This window comes from Hemiscyllium ocellatum, chromosome 15, assembly GCF_020745735.1.
Source record: "Hemiscyllium ocellatum isolate sHemOce1 chromosome 15, sHemOce1.pat.X.cur, whole genome shotgun sequence".
Taxonomy (NCBI): Eukaryota; Metazoa; Chordata; class Chondrichthyes; order Orectolobiformes; family Hemiscylliidae; genus Hemiscyllium; species Hemiscyllium ocellatum.
In genome coordinates, this window is record NC_083415.1 from 880,641 (window position 1) to 907,422 (window position 26,782).

Below are 26,782 nucleotides of genomic sequence, written 5' to 3' on the forward strand. Positions count from 1 at the left end.
AACATGAGAAATAGGTGCATGAGTGAGTAACTGAGTCCCTCCAGCCTGGTCTACCATTTTCTACCATAATACCATTTACCAGCGCTATCCCAAATCCTTTGAAATCTATTGAACTCATGTCTTAGACATATGCAACGATTATGTCAGCACAATCCTCTGGGTAGAGAATTCCAAAGACTTACCATTCTTTCAGGGAAGGAATTTCTCTTCATCACAGTCTTAGACTGTCACCATTTAAATTGAAATCATGTTCCTTGTTTCTCAACAAGCCCATGCAATGTCAAACAACTTTCCTATATTGTTCCTGTCAACCCCTGTTTTTGGATATTTCAATGAGCTCTGCTTTCATTTTTCTGAAATCTTGAAAATACTGGCTTCTTGATCTTTTCCCACCATTCCATTAGTCAGTGCAGTTATTCTTAATTGCAATATCTATGGCAAGTTCAGAGGAGCCTTGATTATCCAAATGAGATGGGCAAGCACTATTTCGTTCGAATAATCGATTATTCGATTCATCGATTAAATGCCTTTCCTTTGGGGCTGGAAGTTTTTTAAGTCTGTTCCCAATTCAGAAAACGATGCAGCAGCACATTTCATGTGAGACCCCGCCCCATGCCCCCATCCAACGCTGCCCTTGCCTGGCCCACTCCCCCCCCCCCCCCAAACCCACCCTCTCAGGGGCAGCCACACTGGACACCAACATCAAGACTGCTGCTGCTGCCTTTGTGGGGTAAGTCTCCAAATAGTGTGCGCGCATGCACACACACAACTTTTTACTGCAACTTTTTGACAGGTTTCACCTTTAATCTAAACAGGACAATGTTGGAGAGATTATCTGCAGAAGAGGGGTTTAGGGTACACCGCTCTGTAAAACTCCAGGGAAAATGTGGAGAGAGAAAGAGGGCGCGGGAGGTCCGTTATTTGGAGACGGTGCCTGTTTAATCACTGTAAATCACGTCTTTGATGCAATGTTTCTATTGGGACCTTGAGATCGCCTTCAGATAATCCGATATTCGGATGAATGATATTCGGATAATTGTAGTTCCTGTGTATATCTTTCCTTAGGTAGGAAGAAGAAAACTGTATATAATACTCAATGTACGGTATCATCAGGTCCCTGCATAACAAAACTAACATTTGCAGTTCCAGTATGCAAAGTGGTGTGGGTGCAGTTAGTGGAAAAGCAAGCATTTCTCAGGAAGGGAACGTTAATTCCACTTCTATCTGTCAAGAGAAAGTAAAATAAATTCAGTTCATTTGCATATAAAGACTTAGTGAGCTCTCTCTAGTGTCAGGAGGAGAAAGTGAAGACTGCAGGTGGTGGAGAGCTGAGTCAAGAGTGTGGTACTGGAAAAGCACAGCAGGTCAGGCAGCATCAGAGGAACAGGGGAATTGACGTTTTGGACATAAGCCCTTCTTTATCAGAAATGAGGCTTGTGGGCTGGGAGTGCTGAGAGATAAATGGAGTGGCTAGGGAGAAGGTAGGTGAGAATGCAATAGGTAGATGAAGGTGGGTGAGAAGATGATAGGTTGGAGAGGAGAGAAAAGATGATGGACAGATCAAGAGGGTGTGTCGAGTTGGAGGCAGGGGACTGCGATGGGGGGGTGTAGGGGAAATGAGAAAACTGGTGAAATACCCAATAATCCCATGTGGTTCAAGGTCCAAGTGCGGAAGATGAGGGGTTTTTCCTCAGGCATCAGGTGGTTAGGGTTTGGTGATGGAGGAAGCCCAGGACCTGCGTGTCCTTGGTGAAGTGGGACAAGAAGTTGAAGTGTTCAGCCATGGGGCGTTGGGGTTGGTGCAGGTGGAAGGTGAGGACCAGATGTGTTGCATTGGGAGGGGTGGGGTTCAAGGACAGAGTTCAGAAAGTGGAGGAGATGCACTGGAGGGTATCATCGACCACGTGGGAGGGGCAATTGCGGTCTTTGAAGAAGGAGGCCATCTGGGCCTACTGGGACATCCCCCAACCCCACTTCCAACCATTTATCTCTCAATCTCCCGGACCACAAGCTTCATTCCTCATGAAGGACATATGACCGAAACATCAATTTTCTTGCTCCTCAGATGCTGCCTGCCCTGCTGTGCTTTTCCAGCACCACACACTCAACTCTGTCAAGTGTCAGTGGACAGCAAACAATGCGATACTGCAAATATCACATGTTCCAGCCTGGAAAGGGTCACAAGAATGAAGCTAATTGCCACAGTCACCTTCATAACCAGTGGTAGTGCCATTCTTGCTGTGCTGTGAGCCTGTAGTTATGGCTGCATCAAGTGGTGTATTTCAGTGACCGCTTCCTAACTAGAGTGGAAAGAGAGTTGCTTCAGCTCATTTGGCTGGAGTGCTGCTTTGTGATGCAGTATGTTGCTAATAGAGTGTGTTCAATTCCTGCACCGGGTGAAGTTACCATGAAGGATTCTCCTTCTGGGGCGGCACGGTGGCTCAGTGGTTAGCACTGCTGCCTCACAGCACCAGGGTCCCAGATTCAATTCCAGCCTCAGGTGACTGTCTGATTGGAGTTTGCACCTTCTCCCCATGTCTACGTGTGTTTCCTCTGTGTGCTCCGGTTTCCTCCCACAGTCCAAAGATGTGCAGGTCAGGTGAATTGGCCGTGTTAAATTGCCCATATGTTAGGTGCATTAGTCAGAGGGAAATGTGTTTGGGTGGGTCCCTCTTCGGAAGGTCGTGTGGACTGTTTGGGCCGAAGGACCTGTTTCCACACTGTAGGGAATCTAAACCTCTCACCTCACCTGAGGTATGTTGACCCTCAGGTTAAACCACCAATAGTTATCTCTCTCTAATGAGAAACAGTCCTATGGTCTAGTAAGACTACAGTGTCTTTACCTATACTAAAGTAAAGATGTCTGATGTACTGTCCTTTACATATTTTTGAAGTGCAAGGACACTCTTGAGATGTTGTATAAAATGGTTGTTGGTGTTGCTATTAGCACATTTGAAATTGTTCAGCAAATGTTGCCCAATTGTGAAATCAATTATCGCAGTAGTCCCTTTGTTTTGAGCTTTGCAAGCACATGCAGGTTGTGTCTTACATATTCTGCCTATTGCAGATAAATAAAGAATCATAATATTTAATTTGATCGCCTCATTTGGTCATGAGGGCTATGTACCTGGCATCGCATCAGCAATGAAATTCATCCATGGTATTGCTAAATCATGTGGGAAACAGAATTTGTCATTCTACTGATGGCAGAATTCTGTTCATGGAAAATAACATGTGCATTGCCACTGCTTAGTAGCAGTGTGAAATGGCATAATTAATCTGTTTTCAAATTTTTGAAATACTTTGCATTTCCAGGGTAAGTTTATGTAGACCACATGTCAGGAACATAAATGGTGGCCTTTGGTTCATGTTGAGTTTTCATGATTTGCAGTGGACAGCGATCTAATTAAAATAGCTATTACCCCACAAGATAATGGGTGAAAGAACTCCACAGAGGCCGGTATCCCATCAGCAAGTCACCCTATATTTACAAGTGGAAAGCCCTTGACACTGCTCTAGCTCTCTCGGAGCCAGCTCTCAGAGTGTCAGAATGTCTGACACCCTTCTTTTTACTGTCAGGCAGGGCTCCCTGATTGGACCAGAATAACAGCCCCAACCAGGGAACTCATATTCTATGACATCCACCTGGATGACCTCGTTACAATCACTACAGTAGGTCAAGCTTGCAAGATGAGCAAATAGCTAGGGCAGTGTCTACAAGATTGCCGATAAGACAAATCCTTTGTAACACAAATGAATACATGGATGAGGGAAAGTAGGCTTGTGATAGACAATAGTGTAGAGTCCATTGACACATTTCTCAAGCAGCTCATTCAGCAAAGGGATTGTTGTTCAGTTGCTGTATTTCAAAGATGAATTTGAGTATAGGATGGAGAGTATCATGGTGTAGGAAAATCCTTCCACACTGCTGCAGATTCAGAGATCGCAATCATATTTTCTAAGTATGAGATTTCGCACAAGGTAGAATCTTTATAATGGACTTTCCATCTCTACTTGCTTAATATATAATACACCATAATTAGCTGTTCCTGTTTGTCATCTTAACTTGAGATTGCAATTTAGGTTCAATAAATTGCTTTTACAGGTTACCCACTTTAGATGGGACCCTATTTCATTGCTCTTTTTTCTTGTATTTCTATTGCATGTCTGTATGTATATATCAACACCATTAAAGACAATACAACAAAAAGGAACAACTTGTGCATAGTATATAACCTCTGTAGATCTATATTGTACTTACTTTTTAAGTTGCCTGAAGATTGAAAATGCTCCCCCCAAAAAAAACCAAAGAACTTCAGATGCTGGAAATCAGAAACAAAACAGAAATTTCTGCAAAAACTCAGCAGGTCTGACAGCATCTATGGAAAGAAATCAGAGTTACATTTCTGGTCCGGTGACCTTTCTTCAGAACTGATGATAGCTTGGAAAAGATTGGTATTTATGCAGAAGATGGGCTGGGGAGAGGAGATATTGGAGATAGAGCCAAAACAGAAAGAAAAACAGACAAAGGACTGGATAAAGGTCAGACTGGGAGAACAAATAGTTGCTAAGGGAGAACGTTCACAGCTGACAATGGGTTGTATGTGGTAATAATGAAGACAAGGCTTGGTGTGTGGGGTTTGGGGTAAGTTCATGGGAGAAAGTACTGCAGCCCTAAAATTGTTGAACTCAATTTTGAGTGCAGAAGGCTGAAGAATTCATAAATGGAAAATAAGGCGCTATTCTTTCGCTGGAGCACTGCAGGAAACCTGAGCAATATTGGTCAGGGAACATGGCAGAGTGTTGAAGTGACCGGCAACCTGAAGCTCAGGGTCGTTTTTGCCGATAGAATGTAGGTGTTCTGCAAAGTGGTCACCCAGTCTGCGTTTCGTTTCCCCAATGTAGAGAGAAATTGGACACTAGGAAAATACCCAGATCCCTTTGTGTGCAGGTTTATCATATTCTTAGGATTAGGATGAGGGTTACTTACTAAATACACAATTTTGAATTCTGTAGAATAATTCATATTTCTTTTCAATTCAAATTTCTTCCTATTTAATTAACAGATTTAAATTAAGAAAGTAGGAAACTGTAAGCTAGTTAGCTTAACATCTGTTATAGGGAAAATGCTCAAATCTGTTAATGAGGAGGTCATAGCTGAGAACTTAGAAAAGCTCCATGCAATTGGGCAAAGTCAGCATGGTTTTGTGAAAACAAAGTCATACTTTTTCATTTTATTGCAGTCTGTTAAAAAGAAGTCTGAGGTGTGCTGGGGTTGCCAGGAGGCATTGAATAAGCTGGCATATCAAAGGTTACTACACAAAATAAGAGCTCGTTTGTAGGAAGTAACATATTAGCATGTTACTGCACAGAGAGTTGTTTATATAACAGGAAATAAAGGTGAAGCATTAATGGAACATTTTTGAGTCAGCAAGACATATGAGGTTGAGTACCATAGAGTTCAGTGCTGAAGCTTCAATTATTTACCGTCTTTACAAATGCCTTAATGTAGGATTGCTAAATTTGCTGGTAGGTAGGAATTAAACAAAAATGTCAAAGCTTTTGGTCTTGTGCTCACCACGATGTATGCGTAAACACTAATGTAAAGGGGAACAACATTTTATATTGTATGAGAAGAGAGTGCTGATTAATTGGCAGGTATATTTGAATTGTGGAGATATTGCCTGCTAGATTATCCCTGCCAATTAATTGCCAAGGTTTGCTTGAATTTAACTAGGCAGGTTGACTTTGATTGGCCAAAATATTGCCCTGAAGAATGAGCCACAGAATGGCTGCTAGCATTGAAGCAGGCACAATACGTATGTGTTCTTTCTGTCTGTAAAGGACAAGGTTCTGTGCATTAATATATGTACCCTTCAGTAAGCACAAGTGTGCCAAACTGTGAACCAGACTGACAACCTTAGATTGGTCTATGTTACTCTTGGCACAGACTGTATTATTTAGCACTTATTGTCCAATCTTAAAATCACATTTAAAGTTGGACACTATGTTTTGAGTTTTACAAGGCTTGTTGGGTCCAGTCAGTAGTATGCACTTTGCAAACAGTCAAAAGGGTATGTAGTTTGAGATGTACAATATGCGTATTGAACATCACATTGACACGGAAATTCATATACCACATAATTCATTGTCCACTTTGTCTCTTTTTTCCAGCAATATTCAGGGCCAATATTATTAATAACAATTGGTTATTATTAGTAGGTTAGTTATCAATAGGAAGTGGAGTCTGCAAAGGGATGTCAATAGATTAAGTGAATAGGCAAAGGTTTGGCAGATGGAGTACAATATAGGAAAGTATGAATAATTGGCTTCATACAGCAATTGGGAGAAGGCACATCCACAGAGTGAGGTATAGCCTGAGTGAATGTGTGTTACTGGAAATTGTAGTGCAGCATGGGAATTCATTGTGTAGGGAAAAGGTGGTTTTGGGGTTTTGTTTTGTTCATACTTTGTAAGGTCTTTTTCAGGGTTTATAGTTTGTAAAGCTATACTCTTCAACTGAGCAGAGAGAAGGGAATCCTAGTTTAATAGCTGTAGCTTCAGGGGCCTGTTGTTTGGGAAAAGAAATCAAAACAGTAATGTTACAGAAAAGTGGTGTGTTGATTGCTTTATGATTTTTAAAAAAAATTGAAGAAGGGATTGACTGAGAAACAACAGGAATAAGTAAAAGTCATGGCCAATAATAGAAATAGAAATAAGCAAAGTAGCATAAGGGAAGTATATTAGAAGCGTTCTTACGCTTCTTTTTTTGTTCAAAAGAGAGTTGCTCAGGAGTTTATAAAATGTCATGGTAGTAAAGTTTGCACCCATGATAAGTGGCGAATTATGGAAACTCCACTTCATCCCTGGTTAACACATGGGCAGGTTACCATTTGGATTCTGTTGGGGAAGATGACTGTGCAAGGGGTAGCAATGACATCCAACTTCATGGCTTTATAGGTGGGTCTGCTGCATGAGGTGAGGTAAGACAATAGCAGAACTAGTGGTAAGGGATTCAGTTGTAAGAGAAACATACAACTGTTTCTCCAGCCATGTAAATGACTCCACAATGGTATATTGCCTCTTTTGATGCCAGGGTCAGGGATGTCATTGAATGGCAGCAGGCATTCTGAAGAAGAAGGGCAACAGTCAGAGACTGTGGTACATATTGGTACCAATGACCTAGATAAGGAAGGGGATGAGGTCCTGGAATTTAAGGAAAGCAGAATTTAGGGAATTAGGAAGTAGATTAAAGAACAGGACCCAAACGATGGCAATCTCTGGATGAGTTCTGGTGCCATGTGTGAGTGAGTGAGTATAAAACTAAAAGGTTAACCCAGAAGAATGCATGGCTGGAGAAGTGATGCAGGAGGGAGAACTTTAAATTCATGTGTGATAAATAGTGAGAAGGATAACCTTAGTCTACTAAAGGATCTGGAGGCTGGTTACTTGGCCTGATCAGTGACAAATTACCTAGTAAGAAAGGTCATGAGGCCCTGAAAGCAGAATTTAGGGAACTACGAAGTAGATTGAAGAATGGGACCCAAATATAATTCAACCCAGATAACCATGATGTGATAGACCTTCACAGGATAAACCAGGCAAGGGGACACATGATGAATGATAGGACCATGAGAAGCATCAATGATGTAAGGGACTTGGTGTATGACCACTGGTTCCTTATAGAAACGGGACATATAGATAAAGTGGTTAAGAAGACCTATGACATTCTTGCCTTTATTAGTCAAAGAATCAAGTTTAAGAGCAAGGACGTTATCTTGAAAACATTGGTTAGGTCACAGTTAGTATGTTGTGTGCAGTTCTGGAATTCACATTATAGAAAGGAAATGATAGCTCTAGAGAGAGGGTGCAGAGAAGATTTCCCACAATGTTGCTTGGGTTAGAGGGTTTCCTTGTGGAAGAGCATAAAACCAGGAGGTTACACGTTAAAATAAAAGGGTCTTCAATTGAAGATGGAGATGAGGAGAATTGTTTTATAGAGGGCTGTGTGGCTATGGTGCTCTCTTGCTCAGAGAGCAGTGGGGTTGCGTCATTGATTATTTTTAACATAGAGTTAGATAGATTATTAATTGTCAAGGGAGTCAACGAGTTATCAGAGTAGACCAAGAAAGTGGAGTTAAGGCCACATTCAGATCAACGGTGATCTTATTGGATGCAGGAGCTGGCTTGAGGGGCGGTTTGGCTTATTTCTGCTCCTGGTTTGTATATTCATGTGTTCATAATCTTGAAATTGTTATAAATCTCCTGACTTTGATAAATCTGATATGGTGACATTTGAATTTTTTTAAAACCATATTGAGTTTGGTCACTTTTCTTCTGGATATGCTATCAGATAAGAAGAAAGAACTTGCATTGACACATTTTCGTGATCACAGAATGGCTCAATGAAATAATTAGTGTAATAATCTGAAGTGGTTCGTTACAATTACTATTGTAATGCAGGGAAATGCAGCAGCTAAATTGTTCATAGCAAACTCCCATAAATAGCAATGAGATAAATGCCCAAATAATCTGTTTCAGTGATTTTAAGTGAGGGATAAATGTTGGTCAGGAAACTAGCAGAAGTTATCTCTTATTTTAAACAACATCATAGACTCTTGATTCATCTATCAAAAATGTAAGGTGGAAAATATTCTGAAAATAGGTTAGTGTGAATATAGAGAAGATGTTATATCTTGCAGGAGAGACTGGAATCAAGGGACACTTATAAAAATAAGATTTTTCTCTTAAGTCAGAGATGATGAGAAATTTTCTCTACTGGAGTATAGTTTGTCAGTTGAAGCATCTTCCCTAGAAACAATGGAGGCTGCATCATTGAATTTATTCAAAGTTTAGTCAGATAGATATTTGATAGACAAAAGAGTCAAAGGTTATGGGGGTGGGTGTTGGGCTAGAGTGTTGTCTTGATGGTTCTGGCCTCCCTGATAGAGAAAAGATGTGTGAAACTTGAAAGGGTTCAGAAAAGATTTACAAGTATGTAGGCAGGGTTAGAAGCTTTGAGCTGTAGGGAGAGACTGAATAGCCTGGGACTATTTTTTCTGAAGTGTTGGAGGCTGAGGGTTAACCTTATAAAATCATGAGGGGCATGGTTAGGGTGAATAGCCAAGGTATTTTCCCCAGGGTAGGGGAGTCCAGAACTAGATGGCTTTGGTTTAACATCAGAGGGGAAAGATTTAAAAGGGACCTAGGGGGCAACCTTTTCACACAGAGAGTAGTGTGTGTATGGAATGAGCTGCCAGGGGAAAGGGTGGAGGATGGTACAATTTTAACATTTAAAATGCATCTGGATGTACATACGAATAGGAAGGATTAATAGGGATATGGGCCAAATGATGGCAAATGGGACTAGATTGATTTATGATTTGGAGATGCCGGTGTTGGACTGGGGTGCACAAAGTTAAAAATCACACAATACCAGGTTATAGTCCAACAGGTTTAATTGGAAGTACACTAGCTTTCGGAGCGACGCTCCTTCATCAGGTGATAGTGGAGGGCTCGCTCGAAACACAGAATTTATAGCAAAAATTTGCAGTGTGATGTAACTGAAATTATACATTGAAAAATTGATTGTCTGTTAAGCCTTTCATCTGTTAGAATACAGTGATAGTTTCATTTCCTTCATTTGTATATCACAAAACTTTTTTTTAAAGTTGCATTCTCGGGTTAGCTGTTAACAATGTTAACAGCCCTCCACTATCACCTGATGAAGGAGCGTCGCTCCGAAAGCCAGTGTGCTTCCAATTAAACCTGTTGGATTATAACCTGGTGTTGTGTGATTTTTAGATTGATTTAGGATATCTGGTTGGTATATACGAGTTGGACCTGTACATGTCTGTGACTGTGTAACCACATTTAGTATTGTTACATGCATAAACTCCACAGTGATCAAAGTATGTGTGTTATAAATGTAAAATGTTTGACACAGTATTAAAAACCATCAAAAATATCACAAGACATCAAGAAGCAAATTCTTTTAACATGTCATTTACCTCATTGTCTAACATAGACTGACAAAATTTAATATGAAAGAACAAAACCTGACTCATACTTCTCCCACTTTCCACTGTAAGCAGCTTTATGTCAAAGCCCAGTACAACAGTGGAATCCCTGAATCACATTATTGTTACAAGCACAGCAACACTGGAACAGTCATTGCACACCCATTTGTAACTGCAATAAAATATATTTAATCCCTTACCATTCCAGCTGGGAGAGGTAGGCAGTGTAAACATGGCAATGCATCCATCAACTACTTTGCAGATAACACGAGAGCTCAGCCTAGATGATAATTACCTCGTATGAATGTACAGTGCAGAAGCAGGCTATTGGGCATAGATGGTCTGCCTTGGTATTTATACTCCATATGAATCTCTCATCCCAATTACTTCATCTACTGCCATCAGCATAACAAAATCATACAGAATCACAGAACTTTGATCTTCATGTGTTCATCTAACTTCCCCTTAAATATGATGATGATATTCACTTCCCTTGGTAATAGTTCTATAGTTCTGCATTCTAACCATTTTCCAAGTAAAGAAGTTGGTTCTGAAATCCTTATTAAATTAATGAGTGATTAACATGCATGTATGGACCCATTTAGAATCCCTCACAAGTGGAAATACCTTCTCTATACCCAATCAAAGCTTTTCAGGAAGACTTCTAATAGTTTACATTCAGACTTTTTTAGATTAGATTGGATTACTTACAGTGTGGAAACAGGCCCTTCTGCCCAACAAGTCCACACCGACCCGCCGAAGCGCAACCCACCCAGACCCATTTCCCAACATTTACTCCTTCACCTAACACTGCGGGCAATTTAGTATGGTCAATTCACCTAACCTGCACATTTTTTGACTGTGGGAGGAAACAGAGCAGCCAGAGGAAACCCACGCAGACACGTGGAGAATGTGCTAACTCCACACAGACAGTTGCCCGAGGCGTGAATTGAACACAGGTCTCTGATGCTGTGAGGCAGCAGTGCTAACCACTGTGCCACTATGCCGCCCCTATGAGAACCAAACATGTTCAATTTTCCCTGTTACAACATTCCTGTTCTGGTTTTCTTTTTGCTGCATTCACTGAGAGGCCAGTCGGGGGTATTCGATCACTGCTTTGATGACAGGCGTCAGAGAGTAAGAATAACTGGGTCATTTTTGAATTGGAAAGCTGGCATGAAAGTAGTGCAGGGTTTAGTGCTTTGGCCCCAGCTATTCATAATGCATATTAATGATTTGGATGAGAGAATCAAATATAATATTTCCAAGTTTGCTGATGACATTCTACGAGGTGGGATGTGAATGGTGAGGAGGATATAAAGCATTCTCAAGGTATTTTAGATAAGTTGAGTGTTTGGGCAAACGAGTGGCAGGTGGAGTATGGTGTGGATAAGTTTGAATTTGTCTACTCCATTAGGATAATCAGAATTCTAAAGTATTATTTAAATGCTGATAAATTGGCAAGTCTTGATATTCAAAGGTCTCAGGGTGTCCTTGAATGTCACTCACTGAAAGTAAAGCATGCAGGTGCAGCAAGCAGTCAGGAATTGGTACATAAGCCTTCAATACCAGAGGGTTTGAAAATAGGAGCAAGAAAATCTTGTTGCAGCTGTACAGACCTTGGTGAGACCACCTCTGGAGTGTTGTCCATAGGGTTGAACTCCTTACATAAGAAATAAACGTATTGTGGAGGGATTTTATGAAGGTTCACCAGACTGATTCCTCAAATGACAGGTTTGTAATATAAGGAATGATGAACTATATTCACTGGAGTTTAGAAGAATGTGAGGGGATCTGAATGAAACATATAAAATTCTGAGAGGGCTTATGAGACTCGATGCAGGTATGATGTTCAGAAAATGTGTTTACAGTTTCAAGATACACAGTAGGCCATTTTAGACTGAATTGAGGTCATGTTTACCCAGAGAGTGGTGACTCAAGAATTCTTTACCAGGGAAGGTTGGGAGATCAAGTCACTGAACATATTTAAGAAACAAAAAAGAGTTCTAGAATGTAAAGGTATTGAAGGGTATGGGGAAAGGGAGATTGTGTTGAGATAAAGGATCAATCATGAATGGCAGAGAAGACTCAAAGGCCGAATGGCCTTCTCCTGCTCTTAGTTTCTACGTTTTTTTGTCAATGTTTCAATCCGGAGTTACACTTGATTTCTAGAGAACAATGAAATGGTGAGGGAATTTGCAGAGAACTAAGGACATTGCTCTAAGTAGCTTTCCTTTGCCCCATGCGATATTTCTTACAACATACTTTGGTGTTTGGAATGAGGGCCAGGCAGATCTCATTCAGTAGGCATTCCCTGACTGGGGCTGTTAACCTGAGATAACCAGGGAGTCCTATTGACAGATATACACAAGAGTCTCAAAGATTCTCCCTAGTCTAGAGACTGCCGGGATACTGGTCTTCACGGAGTTATTTCACATACCATGATGAACTAAAGGTGGAATGGAATTTCATCTCACCAGCCAAGGTTGTTTCAATGACAGGAATTGGATGGGAGCAAACAAGTAGGAAACCTGATGGCAGAAATAATGTTGATTGAAGTCCACAATGAGGTGGCAAACCTGTAGCGATGTGGCAGGATGCCCATTTCATTAAGAAAGCTGTTAACGTTTGTTTGCATGTTTCTGAATGTATTACTTGTAATCTTTTGGATTAATTGAGTGAAGAGCAGGCCTGATGTGCACAGATGAGAGAGGAAGGAGAGGATGGTGTCTGATGGGGCAATGTTAGATGCACAGATCAGAACTCTAGTACAAGAACAACATTCAGACATTTTTGTCACATTAACCTCAGTAGAGCACAACCTCTTTGGCATTAGAGTTTGGGTTATAAACCAGTTCAACTTTACATTATAGACTATTGATATATTAGATTAGACTTACAGTGTGGAAACAGGCCCTTCGGCCCAACAAGTCCACACCGACCCGCCGAAGCGCAACCCACCCATACCCCTACATTTACCCCCTACCTAACACTACAGGCAATTTAGCATAGCCAATTCACCTGAACCGCACATCTTTGTGACTGTGGGAGGAAACCGGAGCACCCGGAGGAAACCCACGCAGACACGGGGAGAACGTGCAAACTCCACACAGTCAGTCGCCTGAGTCGGGAATTGAACCCGGGTCTACAGGCACTGTGAGGCAGCAGTGCTAACCACTGTGCCACCGTGCCGTCTCATTTTCAAAGCGTTCCCTGGTATAGATTGTTGTTGTGAGTTTTTTAGGGGTAGTTTATTAGAGGCCGATTTGAAACATCTTTGTATGGAAATACTTTCTCAATCGTAAATTCACTCTGTTTTTTCTGCAACTTTATAATTCAGCTTTCATTGCTGTGTTGTCAAGATCAGAAAGTTGAATGTGGAGCAGAATAGTTCCTGGATGGGCAAAAGCAGGCATTAGAACTATCACCATCTCCTTCTCATCTGCTTGAGAACCCGACTGACTTCTAGGTATGCCAGTGGCTCTTGGCTTCCTAGACTAAGCACTGCCTATGATGTCTGAATGCCTTTGTCAGTGATCCGCACTAGAGTCAAATGTGCTTTGAAACTCTCTATAAGTTCTACATCAGTTTCACCATGACCCTCTTCCTTCACTCACCTCTCTGTGTTTTCCTCCAGAACCTGGTAAATTGTTATCTGGAAGGTCTCATTTTCAAAGCGTTCCCTGGTATAGTCTTTATAGATTCGGAATTCTGCAGCTGTCACTGCCTCCCCCTCTGGGATCTTTGAGAGATCAAACCTGAACTCTCTGTGATGTCGGCGCTGGTGAAAAATTTCCTTGTCATATTCCACTAGAAACAAGAAACACAGGAGGATATTCAACAGACAGAACATAATGTAGTATTGCACCCTGTAACCAGCAGTAAATCTTTAGAGAAGTGGACTATATTGAAAACAGACTCGCATCTGTTTCATTTTTGCATCATAAGGAAGCACTGGAAAGTTTTGGCTGTTCATGTTTTCTAATCGGTGCAAGTCTAAATTTATAATTCAACAGATCAAGGTTTGCGACATTCCTGTGTACCATTTGATAGTAAAGAACTTGAATATTGCTGAACAAGGATACAATTTATTGAAACGTTTCATCTTGCAATTAGGCAATTCACAAAAACAATTCAAAGGGAAAACCAAAATTTACATTGTGACCACTTTCCTCTCATGTAGTATAAACAGTATTTTTTTCCCTTGAATGGTTATTCTTGTGAATTATCCTGATGGGTGCAAGATGGATAGCTTCAATAAAATATGTCTTTCTTTCAGCAACATTCTGATGTTTCGAATTTGAAGCTGCAAGTTAATTCAGATTGTCCATTTTCATTTTCCATTAATATGCTAGGGTCCAAATGGGAAAATAACATGAAAGAGAAAGATTATTGATTTGCTTTGACTGATTCCATCTTGATGAAGAAATGAACAGCCCAGTGATATTTGCTGCGTAAAAGTAAACTGTTATAAATTGCAGGTATTGAACTTCCCAAAATGCATTGATAGCCAAATCAGAGAATGATACATCTCAGGTGGTTTTACTAAAACTATACAAGGCACTAGCCAGTGAAATAACTCAGTGGAGGTCGGTATCCCATCAATAAGTCACTCTTTATTTACACATGGAAAGTCGTTAACATTGATCCAGCTCCCTCAGAGTCAACAGAACCTCTGACACTGCTGTTTATATCTATTAACCAGGATCCCCTGATTGGACCAGGTTAACAGCGCCAATCAGGGAACTCATATTCTGAGGTCCACCTGGCTGACCTCATTACAACCATAACATTTCTTCCCCTCTGAGTGTGTCGACAGAGGCTGTTTTTATTTTCTGGATCCACCTTAGGTGTTTCAGCATCAGTTCAGGTTCCTCGCGCTCTGCCTCTGATATGGGCAGCAAGTAACACACAGTAGCTCGCTTCTTACACTGGGAGCATCTCAGATGAAATTCTTTCTCCTCTTCAGATGGCAAAGGTGTCAGCGTGGTTCATTCCAAACACAAACCATTCTGTTTGTTAAACAAAAATTTCCCCCATGTCTTTTTAAAATCTTTCTTCTCTCATCTTAAAGAGCAGTAAACAAGGGCACGTTCAGGATTTGAATTCAGAATCGCCCACATGTCATTGCTCAACACATCTCAAAACAAGAACCGTACCTGGAAACCAAAGACCAAGACACAACCTGGGCTTGCAGCCAAAGCACATCCACTGGAAGTAGGTGCCAGTTAAGTCCAGTCTGAATATTGCACCTGATGAGATACCACTCATCCATGCTGACCAGATATTCTAAACTAATCTAGTCCCATTTGACAGCACTTGGCCCATATCCTTCTAAACTCTTTCTATTCATATGCCCATCCGGATGCCTTTTTCATGCTGTAATTGTATCAGCCTCCACCACTTCCACTGGCAATTCATTCCATATGCGCGCCACCCTTTGTGTGAAAACATTGCCACTTAGGTCTCTTTTAAATCTTTCCCCTCTCACCCTAAACCTATGCCCTCTAGTTCTGGACTCCCCCATCCCAGGGAAATAATCTTGTCTATTTACTAAATCCATGCCCCTCATGATTTTATAAACCTCTATAAGGTCACTTCTCAGCTTCCAGTGCTCCAGGGAAACGAGGCCCAGCATGTTCAGCCTCTCCCTCTAGCTCAAACCTTCCAACCCTGGCAACATCCTTGTAAATCTTTTCTGAACCCGTTCAAGTTTCACAATATATTCCTACAGGGAGACCAGAATTGCACACAATATTCCAAAACTGGCCTAACCAATGACCTGTACAGCTGCAACATGACCTCACAATTCCCAGTATTCAATGCTCTGAGCAATAAACGAAGGCATATCAACTGCCTTCCTAACTAACCCTATCTACCTGCGACACCACTTTCCAGGAACTATGGACCTGCACTCCAAGGTCTCTTTGTTCAGCAACATTGACAGGGTTTCCCATGGGAGACTGGTTAGCAAAGTTAGATCTCATGGAATTCAGGGAGAACTAGCCATTTGGATACAGAACTGGCTCAAAGGTAGAAGACAGAGGGTGGTGGTGGAGGGTTGTTTTTTCAGACTGGAGGACTGTCACCAGTGGAGTGCCACAAGGATCAGTGCTTGTTCCACTGCTTTTTGTCATTTATATAAATGATTTGGATGTGAGCATTAGAGGTACAGTTAGTAAGTTTGCAGGTGACACCAAAATTGGAGGTGTAGTGGACAGCGAAGATGGTTACCTCAGATTACAACGGGATTTTGATCAGATGAGCCAATGGGCTAAGACGTGGCAGATGGAGTCTAATTTAGATAAATGTGAGGAGCTGCATTTTGGGAAAGCTAATCTTAGCAGGACTTATACACTTAATGGTAAGGTCCTGGGGAGTGTTGCTGAACAAAGAGATCTTGGAATGTAGGTTCATAGCTCCTTGAAAGTGGAGTCGCAGGTAGATAGGATCGTGAAGAAGGCATTTGGTATGCTTTCCTTTATTGGTCACAGTATTGAGTACAGGGGTTGGGAGGTCGTGTTAGATTAGATTTGATTCCCTACAGTGGGGAAACAGGCCCTTCGTCCCAACAAGTCCACACTGACCCTCCGAAGAGTAACCCACACAGAACCATTTCCCTCTGACTAACGCACCTTCCACTATGGGCAATTCACCTGCTCTTTAGACTGTGGGAGAAAACCAGAGCACACAGAGGAAACCCACGCAGACATGGGGAGAACGTGCAAATTCCACACAGACAGTCGCCTGAGGCTGGAATTGAACCTGGGACCTTGGTGCTTTGAAGCAGCAGTGCAAGCCACTGAACCACTGTGCCGTCCCTACAGTTGTGGCTGTATAGGACATTGGTTAGGCCACTGTTGGAATATTGTGTGCAATTCTGGCCTCCTTCCTATTGGAAAGATGTTTTGAAACTTGAAAGGGTTCAGAAAAGATTTACAAGGGTGTTGCCAGCGTTGGAGCTATAGGGAGAGGCTGAATAGGCTGGGACTGTTTTCCCTGGAGAGTTGGAGGCTGAGGGGTGACCTTATACAGGTTTATAAAATCATGAGGAGCATGGATAGGATAAATAGACAAAATCTTTTCCTTAGGGTTGGGGGACTCCAGAACTAGAGGGCATAGGTTTAGGGTGAGAGGGGAAAGATATAAAAAAGACCTCGGGGCAACTTTTTCACGCAGAGGGTATTACATGTATGGAATGAGCTCCCAGACGAAGTAGTGGAGACTAGTACAATTGCTACATTTAAAAAGCATTTGGATGGGTATCTGAATAGGAGGGGTTTGGAGGGATATGGACCAGGTGGCAGCAGGCAGGACGAGATTGGGTTGGAATATCTAGTCGGCATGAATATGTTAGAGTGAAGGGTCTGTTTCCGTGCTGTACATCGCTATGTCTCTGTTCTCCAGGAACGTATTATTAAGTGTATAAGTCTGTTGGACATCTGCTGGAGGTTGCTGTTGGTCCCCAGTTTCTCTGTGCCTTCATTGTAGCACAGTCACAGCGATGATAACCCCTGTAGCAACTAGATCAATTGGTCATGGTTCCACTGAATATATGTGGGGAAATTCAGAAATAAAACCAGTCCTTAGTAATGTGAACAGTCAACATTTGCATCAGACACAGTTGACAGTTTAACATTGTTCTCCATGCTGTGGAACATGAAGAACTTTGACAAGGAGAGCCATGCAATGGTTGTATTTGGAACTTTGACGAAGTTAATCTTATTCAGATGTATTTATCACAAGCTTTTCTATGCAAATATGGAGGAGATTTTAAATATGGTTGGATCACTGACACCTTGTGCCCCCTTGCCCATGAGCATCACCCAAAAAAATCAACATGACATTTAGTTGGCAAGTTTCTAAATCCATGTGAAGAGAAAAAGACTGGTGAAGACAAATGTAGGTCTCTTGCAGTTAGATTCAGGTAAATTCATAATGGACAACAAAGAGATGGCACACTAGTTGAACAAATACTTTCGATCTGTCTTCACTAAGGAGGGCCCAAATAACCTTCAAGAAATGCTAGGGGACAGAGGGTTAAGCATGAAGGAGGAACTGAAGAAATTCAGGTATCGGGTAAATTGATGGGATTAAAACCTGATAAGTCTTCATGGTCTGATGCTCTGCATTCCAGAGTATTTCAGGAAGTGGCCTGAGAAATAATGCAGCATTGGTGATCATTTCTATAGTATTTCCATTCTGTAGACTCTAGAAAGGTTCCAATGGACTAGAATGTCACCCCATTCTTTCAAAAATAAGGAGGGAGAGAGAAAATGGGGAATTATAGGCTGGTTAGACTGTCATTGATTAGATTAGATTACTTACAGTGTGGAAACAGACCCTTCGGCCCAACAAGTCCACACCGACCCACCGAAGCGCAACCCACCCATTCCCCTACATTTACCCCTTTACCTAACACTACGGGCAATTTAGCAAGGCCAGTTCACCTGACCTGCCCATCTTTCGACTGTGGGAGGAAACCGGAGCACCTGGAGAAAACCCACACAGACACGGGGAGAATGTGTAACCTCCACACAGTCAGTTGCCTGAGTGTCGGGAATTGAACCCCGGTCTCTGGCGCTGTGAGGCAGCAGTGCTAACCACTATGCCACTGTGGTGGGGAGAATGCTGGTGTCAATTATTAAGGACGTAACAACTCAACATCTGGAAAACAGTGACAGAATCAGTCTTAGTCTGCGTGGAGTCACGAAAGAAAAATCATCCTTGACACACTATCTGGAGCTTTTTGAGGATGTGACCATTAGAGTGGACAAGGGTGAATCAGTAGATGTTGAACTTTCAAAACGTTATTGACAAGGTTCCACGGAAGAGATTAGTAAGGAAAATTAAAGCTCACATTATCAGAGGTAATGTATTGACAAAGACAGAGAACTCATTGGCAGACATGAAGCAGTGAGTTGGAATAAATGAGTCCTTTTCAGAATGGCAGGAGGTGGCAAATGCAGTGCTGCATTGTTCAATGCTGGGACTCCAGCTGTTCACAATATATATTAATGATTTAGATGAAGGAACTGAATGCAATATCTCCAAATTTGCAGATGACACTAAGCTGGATGGCAGTTTATGCTGTAAGGAGGATGCTCAGAGGCTGCAGGGTGACTTAGGCTGGCTGAGTGGACAGATACTTGGTAAATGTATATAATGTGGATAAATATGAGGTTATCCATTTTGATGGCAAAAACAGGAAGGCTGATTATTATCTGAATGGTGGCTGTGTCGGAAACGGTGAGGTGCAATGAGACCTGTCACTGCTTGAACAGTCACTGAAGGTTCTCATGCAGGTGCAGCAGGCAGTAAGGAAAGCTAATGGAATTGGGGCCTTCATGGTGGGAAGATTTGAGTATTGAGTAAGGATGTCTTGCTGAAATTATACAGAACCTTGGAGAGGCAACACCTGAAGTGTTGTGTGCAGTTTTGGTCTCCTAGTCTCAGGAAGGACATTCTTGCTATTACGGGAGTCCAGCGAAGGTTCACTAGACTGATTCCTGGGATGACAGGGCTGATATGTGAGGAAAGACTGGACCAACTAGGCTTGTACTCATTGGAATTTAGAAGAATGAGGGGGATCTCATAGAAACATACAAAATCCTGATGGAACTGGACAGGCTAGATGTGGAAGAATATTCCTGATGTTGGGGGAAGTCCAGAACTCATGGTCACAGTCTAAGAATAAGCAGTAAGCCATTCAGGATTGAGATGAGGAAGGACTTCATTCAGAGAGTTGTGGAATTCTCTCCCACAGGAAGCTGTTAGGACTGGTTTGTTAGACATGTTCAAGAGGGTGTTGGACCTGGCCCTTGTGGCTAAAAGGATCAAGGAGTATGGAGAGTAAGTGGGAATGGGATACTGAAATTGCATGATCACATTGAATGGTGGTGCAGGCTTGAAGGGCCAAATGGTCCACTCCTGCACCTGTTTTCTATCTTTCTAAAGTAAGAGGAAACCAGCTCTGTGCCCCTGTGTACCCTATGAGATGTTGGATTGGCTTTGTGAGTTTGGCTTGCAGGTGACACTTTTAAGCTTACATGTATTTACTTCTCCTTTACAGATCAATTTGAAATGACATGGTCAAGACTGCTTGTGGCCAAGACTTGTACACAACACAAGTAGGAACAAATTACTGCAGATGTTGGAATGTGTACAGAAAACAAAAAATGCTGAAAATCACAGATCAGGCAGCGTCCATGGAGAGATAGCAAGCTAACTTTTTGAGTTTAGATGACTCTTCTTCAGAGCTGATGTGAAATGTGGAGGAGGCAGTATTTCTGCAATCACTTAATCTGTGCTACCAACACCCTTTCTCCCCAGGCACTCCACCTCCCCACTATTGCATATTTCAGTTTGTATATAACACAGTTGGTCACTGCATGCATTTCATGTTCAGGATTCTTTGATTACAGACTTCTTAAGTGCAATATTAAGTGATAATAATTGTCTTACTAATTCAATATACTTTTGAAAGGCCTCACATTGATTTCAAGTAGACTCTGCATCCTCAGATGGAAAATAACTTACTCCACCCATTTTATCTTTCATATCTATTGTGCATTTGTGATTTGGATAAAGACGTAAGGTAACAAGGGTACAATTACAGCCTTTAAAAGACATTTAGGTAAGTACGTGAATAGGAAAGGTTTGGAGGGATATGTGCCAAGAGCAGGCAAGTGGGACTAGGTTAGTTTGGGATTATGTTTGGCATGGACTGGTTGGACCAAAGGGTCCGTTTTTTTGCTGTATGACTCTACCACAAGATTGTGCTTCACAGAGTGAGTGAATTTAGGTGAGCCTCAAACCTTCATATTTCTTTAACTCTTACACTCCCCGTCAACCCTATTTTCCACCAGTTTGCGCTCAACTCTTTCATTTAAGACTTTATATTTCAGCATTGCCCCCTGAGCCCCAGGTTTCCACTATCCCACTATCAAAGTGAAGGTGATGGTGACAGTCAAAGACCTCTGCTCCCCACACAGAAAAAGCCAAGGCAAGGGAGAAATACTGTGATTAGGTGTGAAGTGAATGTGCACTAAGAAAGCAAGTGAAAAACCCTGAGGTACACCCTGCTCTGATGCATTAGATGGTTGCCTTCCCAGCATGTAATGTGGCCTGTCAGCTACTTTCCACAGAAAGGTGTTGGTGTGCTCCAAAGTAGAGCATTGAAGTAGATAACTATCTTCTCAGAGCTGCATGCCTAATGTCTGTGGACAACGGATAAAGGTGGTTGGGGTCTGCTGGCCAAGACAGAGGTCTGGAGGACCATGTAGCAAGATGGAATCAGTAGGTATCCAGTCTGCCTTCCGTGACAGGGATTGTTGCTGTATAGTTTCTATCCGCTATGTGGCAGAAAAGCAAACTGCATATATGTGAAGTGAAAGGAGGTAATAATGAGACATAACTGAAGGAAATAGACCTGTGCTAACCTGTGAAATTCTCATTGTTCATTGGATGGAAAATCAGATTTTGGTCTGTTGATGTTAAGAATTTCATTCTTCTGACTGGTGTATATTTTCCAAACTGACTTGACATTGCCCATTTTATTCTGCAGCTGGGAAATTTCTGTCCAATATCTCCAAGTGGCCGAAAGGATCATCTCTACTTATTTACCCTCATTATCATAATATTCAATGTAAAAAATCTAAAATTCCATTGTTAGGCCCACTTGTCTGTCATTGCAGATTCCAAACTCTCTTGTTTAACTCTATGAAGAACTCTGCTACTCAGTATATAATTCCTTTCACTATCCTATTTCCCAACATGGCTTCACATTTCTCTCTATTAAACAATATTTACTATCTCTCGGCATTCTCCTGCAATCTCTTCTCCTTTTCTTGACTAGGTCCCCTGCTCACTAACCAAATATCAGCTGTATATTGTTGTATCTGTGTCCAAGTTAATTATATTGCTTATTTATGAACCGCCGATGTGTAAAAACGTTGAGGAAATTCTCTTCTTTAAAATTAATCCAGACATGAAGTCCATCTTCTCTGAACAGAAGGCATTAGGAACTTGTCTTTTTGTGTTATACTTTGACTCAGTATCTGACAGGACCACCGACAACTATTAAAAATCCCTCTGTTATAGTGAGTTTGCTGTTTGATTTGTATCAGCAACATTTCTTCAATTCAGTGCCAGGAACTAAACTTGTAATGTGGGATGTGAATGAACTAGAGTGATTGAAGATAAGTAGTTAAAAATATGACCAATTGCAGAATAGGCTTTGAAGTGTCTGAACTTGGAGGCATGTGGCAAATGTTTAAACCTGTTTAATATTAAGCTGCATTGAATTTTTTGGCCTGGAGATTGTGAATGAAAGGCTGATTTCAATCAAGTACAGTGTCAGATAAAAGTTCCTAAAATGACCCAGAGACATTGTTTTCATGTTCTTCTTATTGGAGAATAAGCCGATCAAATTGTTCATAGCACCCAGCAGGATCTGCTTTGCTGAGTTTGGAGAAGCGGGTATGACATCTTCTGGAGGGCAGCAGACCAACGCCAAAAAGGGAAAATTGGAAAGAACCATTTACCTATCTTGAGGGAAAAGAGACTGTTAACTCTGATCTTGTAAAAGATCTGAATGGCCAGAAAAAGTGGCCTGTAGAAGGAGCCAGACTGACAGACCAATCACCCTGGCTTTTCAGTCATCATTGCATTGTACACATTAAGCTTTTTCTTTCAGCACAGGCTCACAGTTCATGAAAAGAATGAAATGCAGTCACAAAAATTCTAAATTTTACACTTACAAGAATGTTTTTATTGGTTGAGAAAAACTGCTGTATTCCTCTCTTCCCCAATATGTTTTACAGTTGCATTGACATATGTCTGTATTTCATTACTTCATATGATTTCTATCATTAATATCAATGACGATAGATGAAACGAGTTTATTGTATATAAACTGTGTTAGTCACCAAAACTTGGCTCATGTTATTCTAATTATATGTTAGGCAAAATCGTAATTTTGGTCAGGGTTATGATTAAAGATGGCCCCTCACTCATCCACTGATCAGAATCAGGATGAACTATGACACAGCGACTTCCCTCTTGATAAAACAAATCAGAAGCATATAACCCGCAAACAGCTCTATGAAAGAAAGAATTTACGTTTCTACAGAAAGCTTCACATCTTCAGGAAGTGCCAAAGTGCCCATAACAGGCAGTGAAATGCAGTTGAAGTATTGTATCTCCTTTTATGTAGTGAATGTGATAGACAGTTTTCATACAGCAAGATCCCATAAACAGCAACTAGATTAATGACCAGATTATCTCTTTTTGTGATGTTGGGTTTGGGTTTAATTTTTCAAAGAATCATAGAAAGTGATAGAGTCAAAGAGTTTTACAGCATGATAAGAGGCCTTTCAGCCCTTTGTGGCTGCGCAAGTCATCAAACATCTATCTATTCTAATCCCATTTTCCATTACCTTGTATGCTATGGCATTTCATGAGATCACCTGAACACTTCTTAAATGTCTTGAGGGGTGCCACCTCTTCCACCTTGTCATTGAGTTCCACATACAAATAACTTGCTGGGTGAAAACATTTTTCCTCAAATCCACTCTAAACCTCTTGCTCCTTACCTTAAAACTGTCCCCTTTGGCTATTGACCCCTCTACTAAGGGTGAAAGTTCCTCCTGATCTCTCCTTCGTATCTTTGTACATCTCAGTAGGATACCTCTACTAATGCCCCTATCAGAATTCTCTGCTCTCAGAAAAATAACCCCTGCCTATCGCTGAGTCTCTCCAATCCAGACATCATCCTGGTAAATCTACAACCTCTTTAGTGCAATCACAAGTTTCGCAAATTGTAGCGATTAGAACTACACAAATCTTCCAGCTGTGGCCTAACTTTGTTGGGATTAGATTAGATTAGATTCCCCACAGTGTGGAAACAGGCCCTTCAGCCCACAAGTCCACACTGACCCTCCGAAGAGCAACCTACCAGACCTATTCCCCTACATTTACCCCTGGCTAACGCATCTAACACTACAGGCAATGAAGCATGGACAATTCACCTAACCTGCACATCTTTGGACTGTGGGAGGAAACCAGAACACCCAGAGGAAACCCATGAAGACACCAGGAGAACGTGCAAACTCCACACAGACATTTGCTTGAGACGGGAATTGAACCCTTCTGTAGTTCAATATTTGGTCTGTATCTCAGGGGGTGGTAAATGGGGTCCAAATCAATGTGTTTGTTGATAGAGTTCTGGATGAAGGGCCATGCTTCTAGGAATTCTCACGTCTGTCTCTGTTTGGCTTGTCCTCGGATGGATGTGTTGAAAAAAAACCCTGAGAAAAAGAATGGGAAATGACATCACCATTGGAAATGATGTCACCACAGGAAATTACATCACTAACCCAAGGAAACTCAAACATATAAATAGAAAGCAGAAAACACCAGCATTGCTTTGTCTGGAGGCTCACTGAAGATGTTACCTTGTATGGTGACAAAACATCTGAAAATGAACCTTCCAGCTCAGCGAGCAAACCTACTTCCAGAACCTCAACCTGAGCTACAAATCTCCTCAAAATTTTGACACTCACTCATGAGCACTATCTTGATGTACATATTTGAATCCCAAATAAGAAATATCAGTGTCAGCTCTGAAACCGTCACAGTTAAATAACTTGCCAACAAGCACGTTCTAAACTCAAACCTTTGGATAAAGTATGAGAAAGAAACTGCCATATCTTTAAATATGGGGATGGATAAGGGTAAAAGAGGAAGAAGATGGTAAAAAAAAGTACATAATTTACATGCAGCTACATTTCCCATCCCTGCTAATCCCATACTTAAACTTGCCACAACCATCTTGTTTCAGGATTATTTCTTTCAAAGTGAGTGACTGACTAGTGATTGCTCGATGTAAATATTGTTTGGGGAGCCAATTTACAACTTCGAAGTAGGCTAACTTTCCAACACTGACTAAGCTCTAGATGATATCAATCCTTCCACATTTTGTTTACAGCTTACTTCTAATGCAGTCACCAACAGACAGATTCAAGATGTATTTTGAACATATACACCAACTAAGATGTTGTGTCACCATACAAGGTAACAGCTTCAGTGAGCATTTGAACGAAGCACTGCTGGTGTTTCCTGCTTTTTATTTATATGTTTGGGTTCCCTTGGGTTGGTGATATCATTTTCTGCGGTGACATTATTTCCTATGGTGATGTCATTTCCTGTTCTTTTTTTCAGGGGGTGGTAAATGGGGTCCAAGTCCATGTGTTTGTTGATAGAGTTTGGTTGGAATGCCATGCTTCTAGGAATTCTCGCACGTACCTCTGTTTGGCTTGTCCTTAGGATGGAGGTCTTGTCCCAGTCGAAGTGGTGTCCTTCCTCAACTGTATGTAAGGATACTGGTGAGAGAGGATCATGTCATTTTATGGCTAGTTGATGTTCTTTGACGTAGGGGAGAGTGGTGTGTTTTTTGTGGAAGTGTTTTGTCTGCTTGTTTGGGTTTGTTGCTGAGAAATCGGTGGACTGCATTGATTGGATACCCATTCTTTTTGAATACACTGTATAGGTGATTTCCCTCTGCTCAGCATAGTTTCTCTGTGCTGCAGTGTATGTGGATCATTGAAATAATGTTCTGATGCAGCTTTGTTGGGATTAGATTAGATTCCTACAGTATGGAAACAGGCCCTTCGGCCCAGAGGTCCACACCGACCCTCCGAAGAGCAACCCACCAGACCTATTCCCCTACATTTATCCCTGACTAACGCATCTAACACTACAGGCAATGAAGCATGGACAATTCACCTAACCTGCACATCTTTGGAATGTGGGAGGAAACCGGAACACCCAGTGGAAACCCACGCAGACACCAGGAGAACGTGCAAACTCCACACAGATAGTCGCCCGTGACGGGAATCGAACCTTCTGTAGTTCAATATTTGGTCCATATCTCAGGGGGTGGTAAATGGGGTCCAAATCAATGTGTTTATTGATAGAGTTCTGGTTGGAGGGCCATGCTTCTAGGAATTCTGTTTGGCTTGTCCTAGGATGGATGTGTTGAGAAAAAACCCCTGAGAAAAAGAATGGGAAATGACATCACCATTGGAAATGATGTCACTGACCCAAGAAAACTCAAACATATAAATAGAAAGCCGGAAACACCAACAGTGCTTTGTCCGGAGGCTCACTGAAGATGTTACCTTGTATGGTGACAAAACGTCTGAAAATGAACCTTCCAGCTCAGTGAGCAAACCTACTTCCAGAACCTCAACCTGAGCTACAAATCTTCTCAAAGTTTTGACTCTCACTCATGAGCACAATCTTGATAGACATATTTGAATCCCAAATAAGAAATATCAGTGTCAGCTCTGAAACCGTCACAGTTAAATAACTTGCCAACAATCACGTTCTAAACTCAAACCTTTGGAAAAAGTATGAGAAAAAAACCACCATATCTTTAAATATGGGGATGGATAAGGATAAAAGAGGAAGAAGATGGTTAAAAAAGAGTACATAATTTATATGTAGCTACATTTCCCATCCTTACTAATCCCATACTTAAACTTGCCGCAACCATCTTGTTTCAGGATTATTTCTTTCAAAGTGAGCGACTGACTAGTGATTGCTCGATGTAAATATTGTTTGGGGAGCCAATTTACAACTTCGAAGTAGGCTAACTTTCCAACACTGACTAAGCTCGAGATGATATCAGCCCTTCCACATTTTGTTTACAGCTTACTTCTAATGCTGTCACCGACAGAAAGATTCATAGAACATAGAAC

At 41.5% G+C, this 26,782-nt stretch overlaps 1 protein-coding gene across 2 annotated transcripts in view; it reads right to left on the bottom strand.

Annotated features, from left to right (window-relative positions):
* bmp7b (bone morphogenetic protein 7b) overlaps positions 1 to 26,782 on the bottom strand; it is a 164,051-nt gene that overhangs the window by 38,115 nt on the left and 99,154 nt on the right. For both annotated transcript variants that reach the window (XR_009645463.1, XM_060835925.1), the window contains exon 2: positions 13,637 to 13,829. Coding sequence is in view for 1 of the 2 variants with exons in the window: in XM_060835925.1 (XP_060691908.1) it covers positions 13,637 to 13,829 (193 nt within the window). In the remaining variant the exon portion in view is untranslated. The remainder of the gene's footprint in view (positions 1 to 13,636; positions 13,830 to 26,782) is intronic.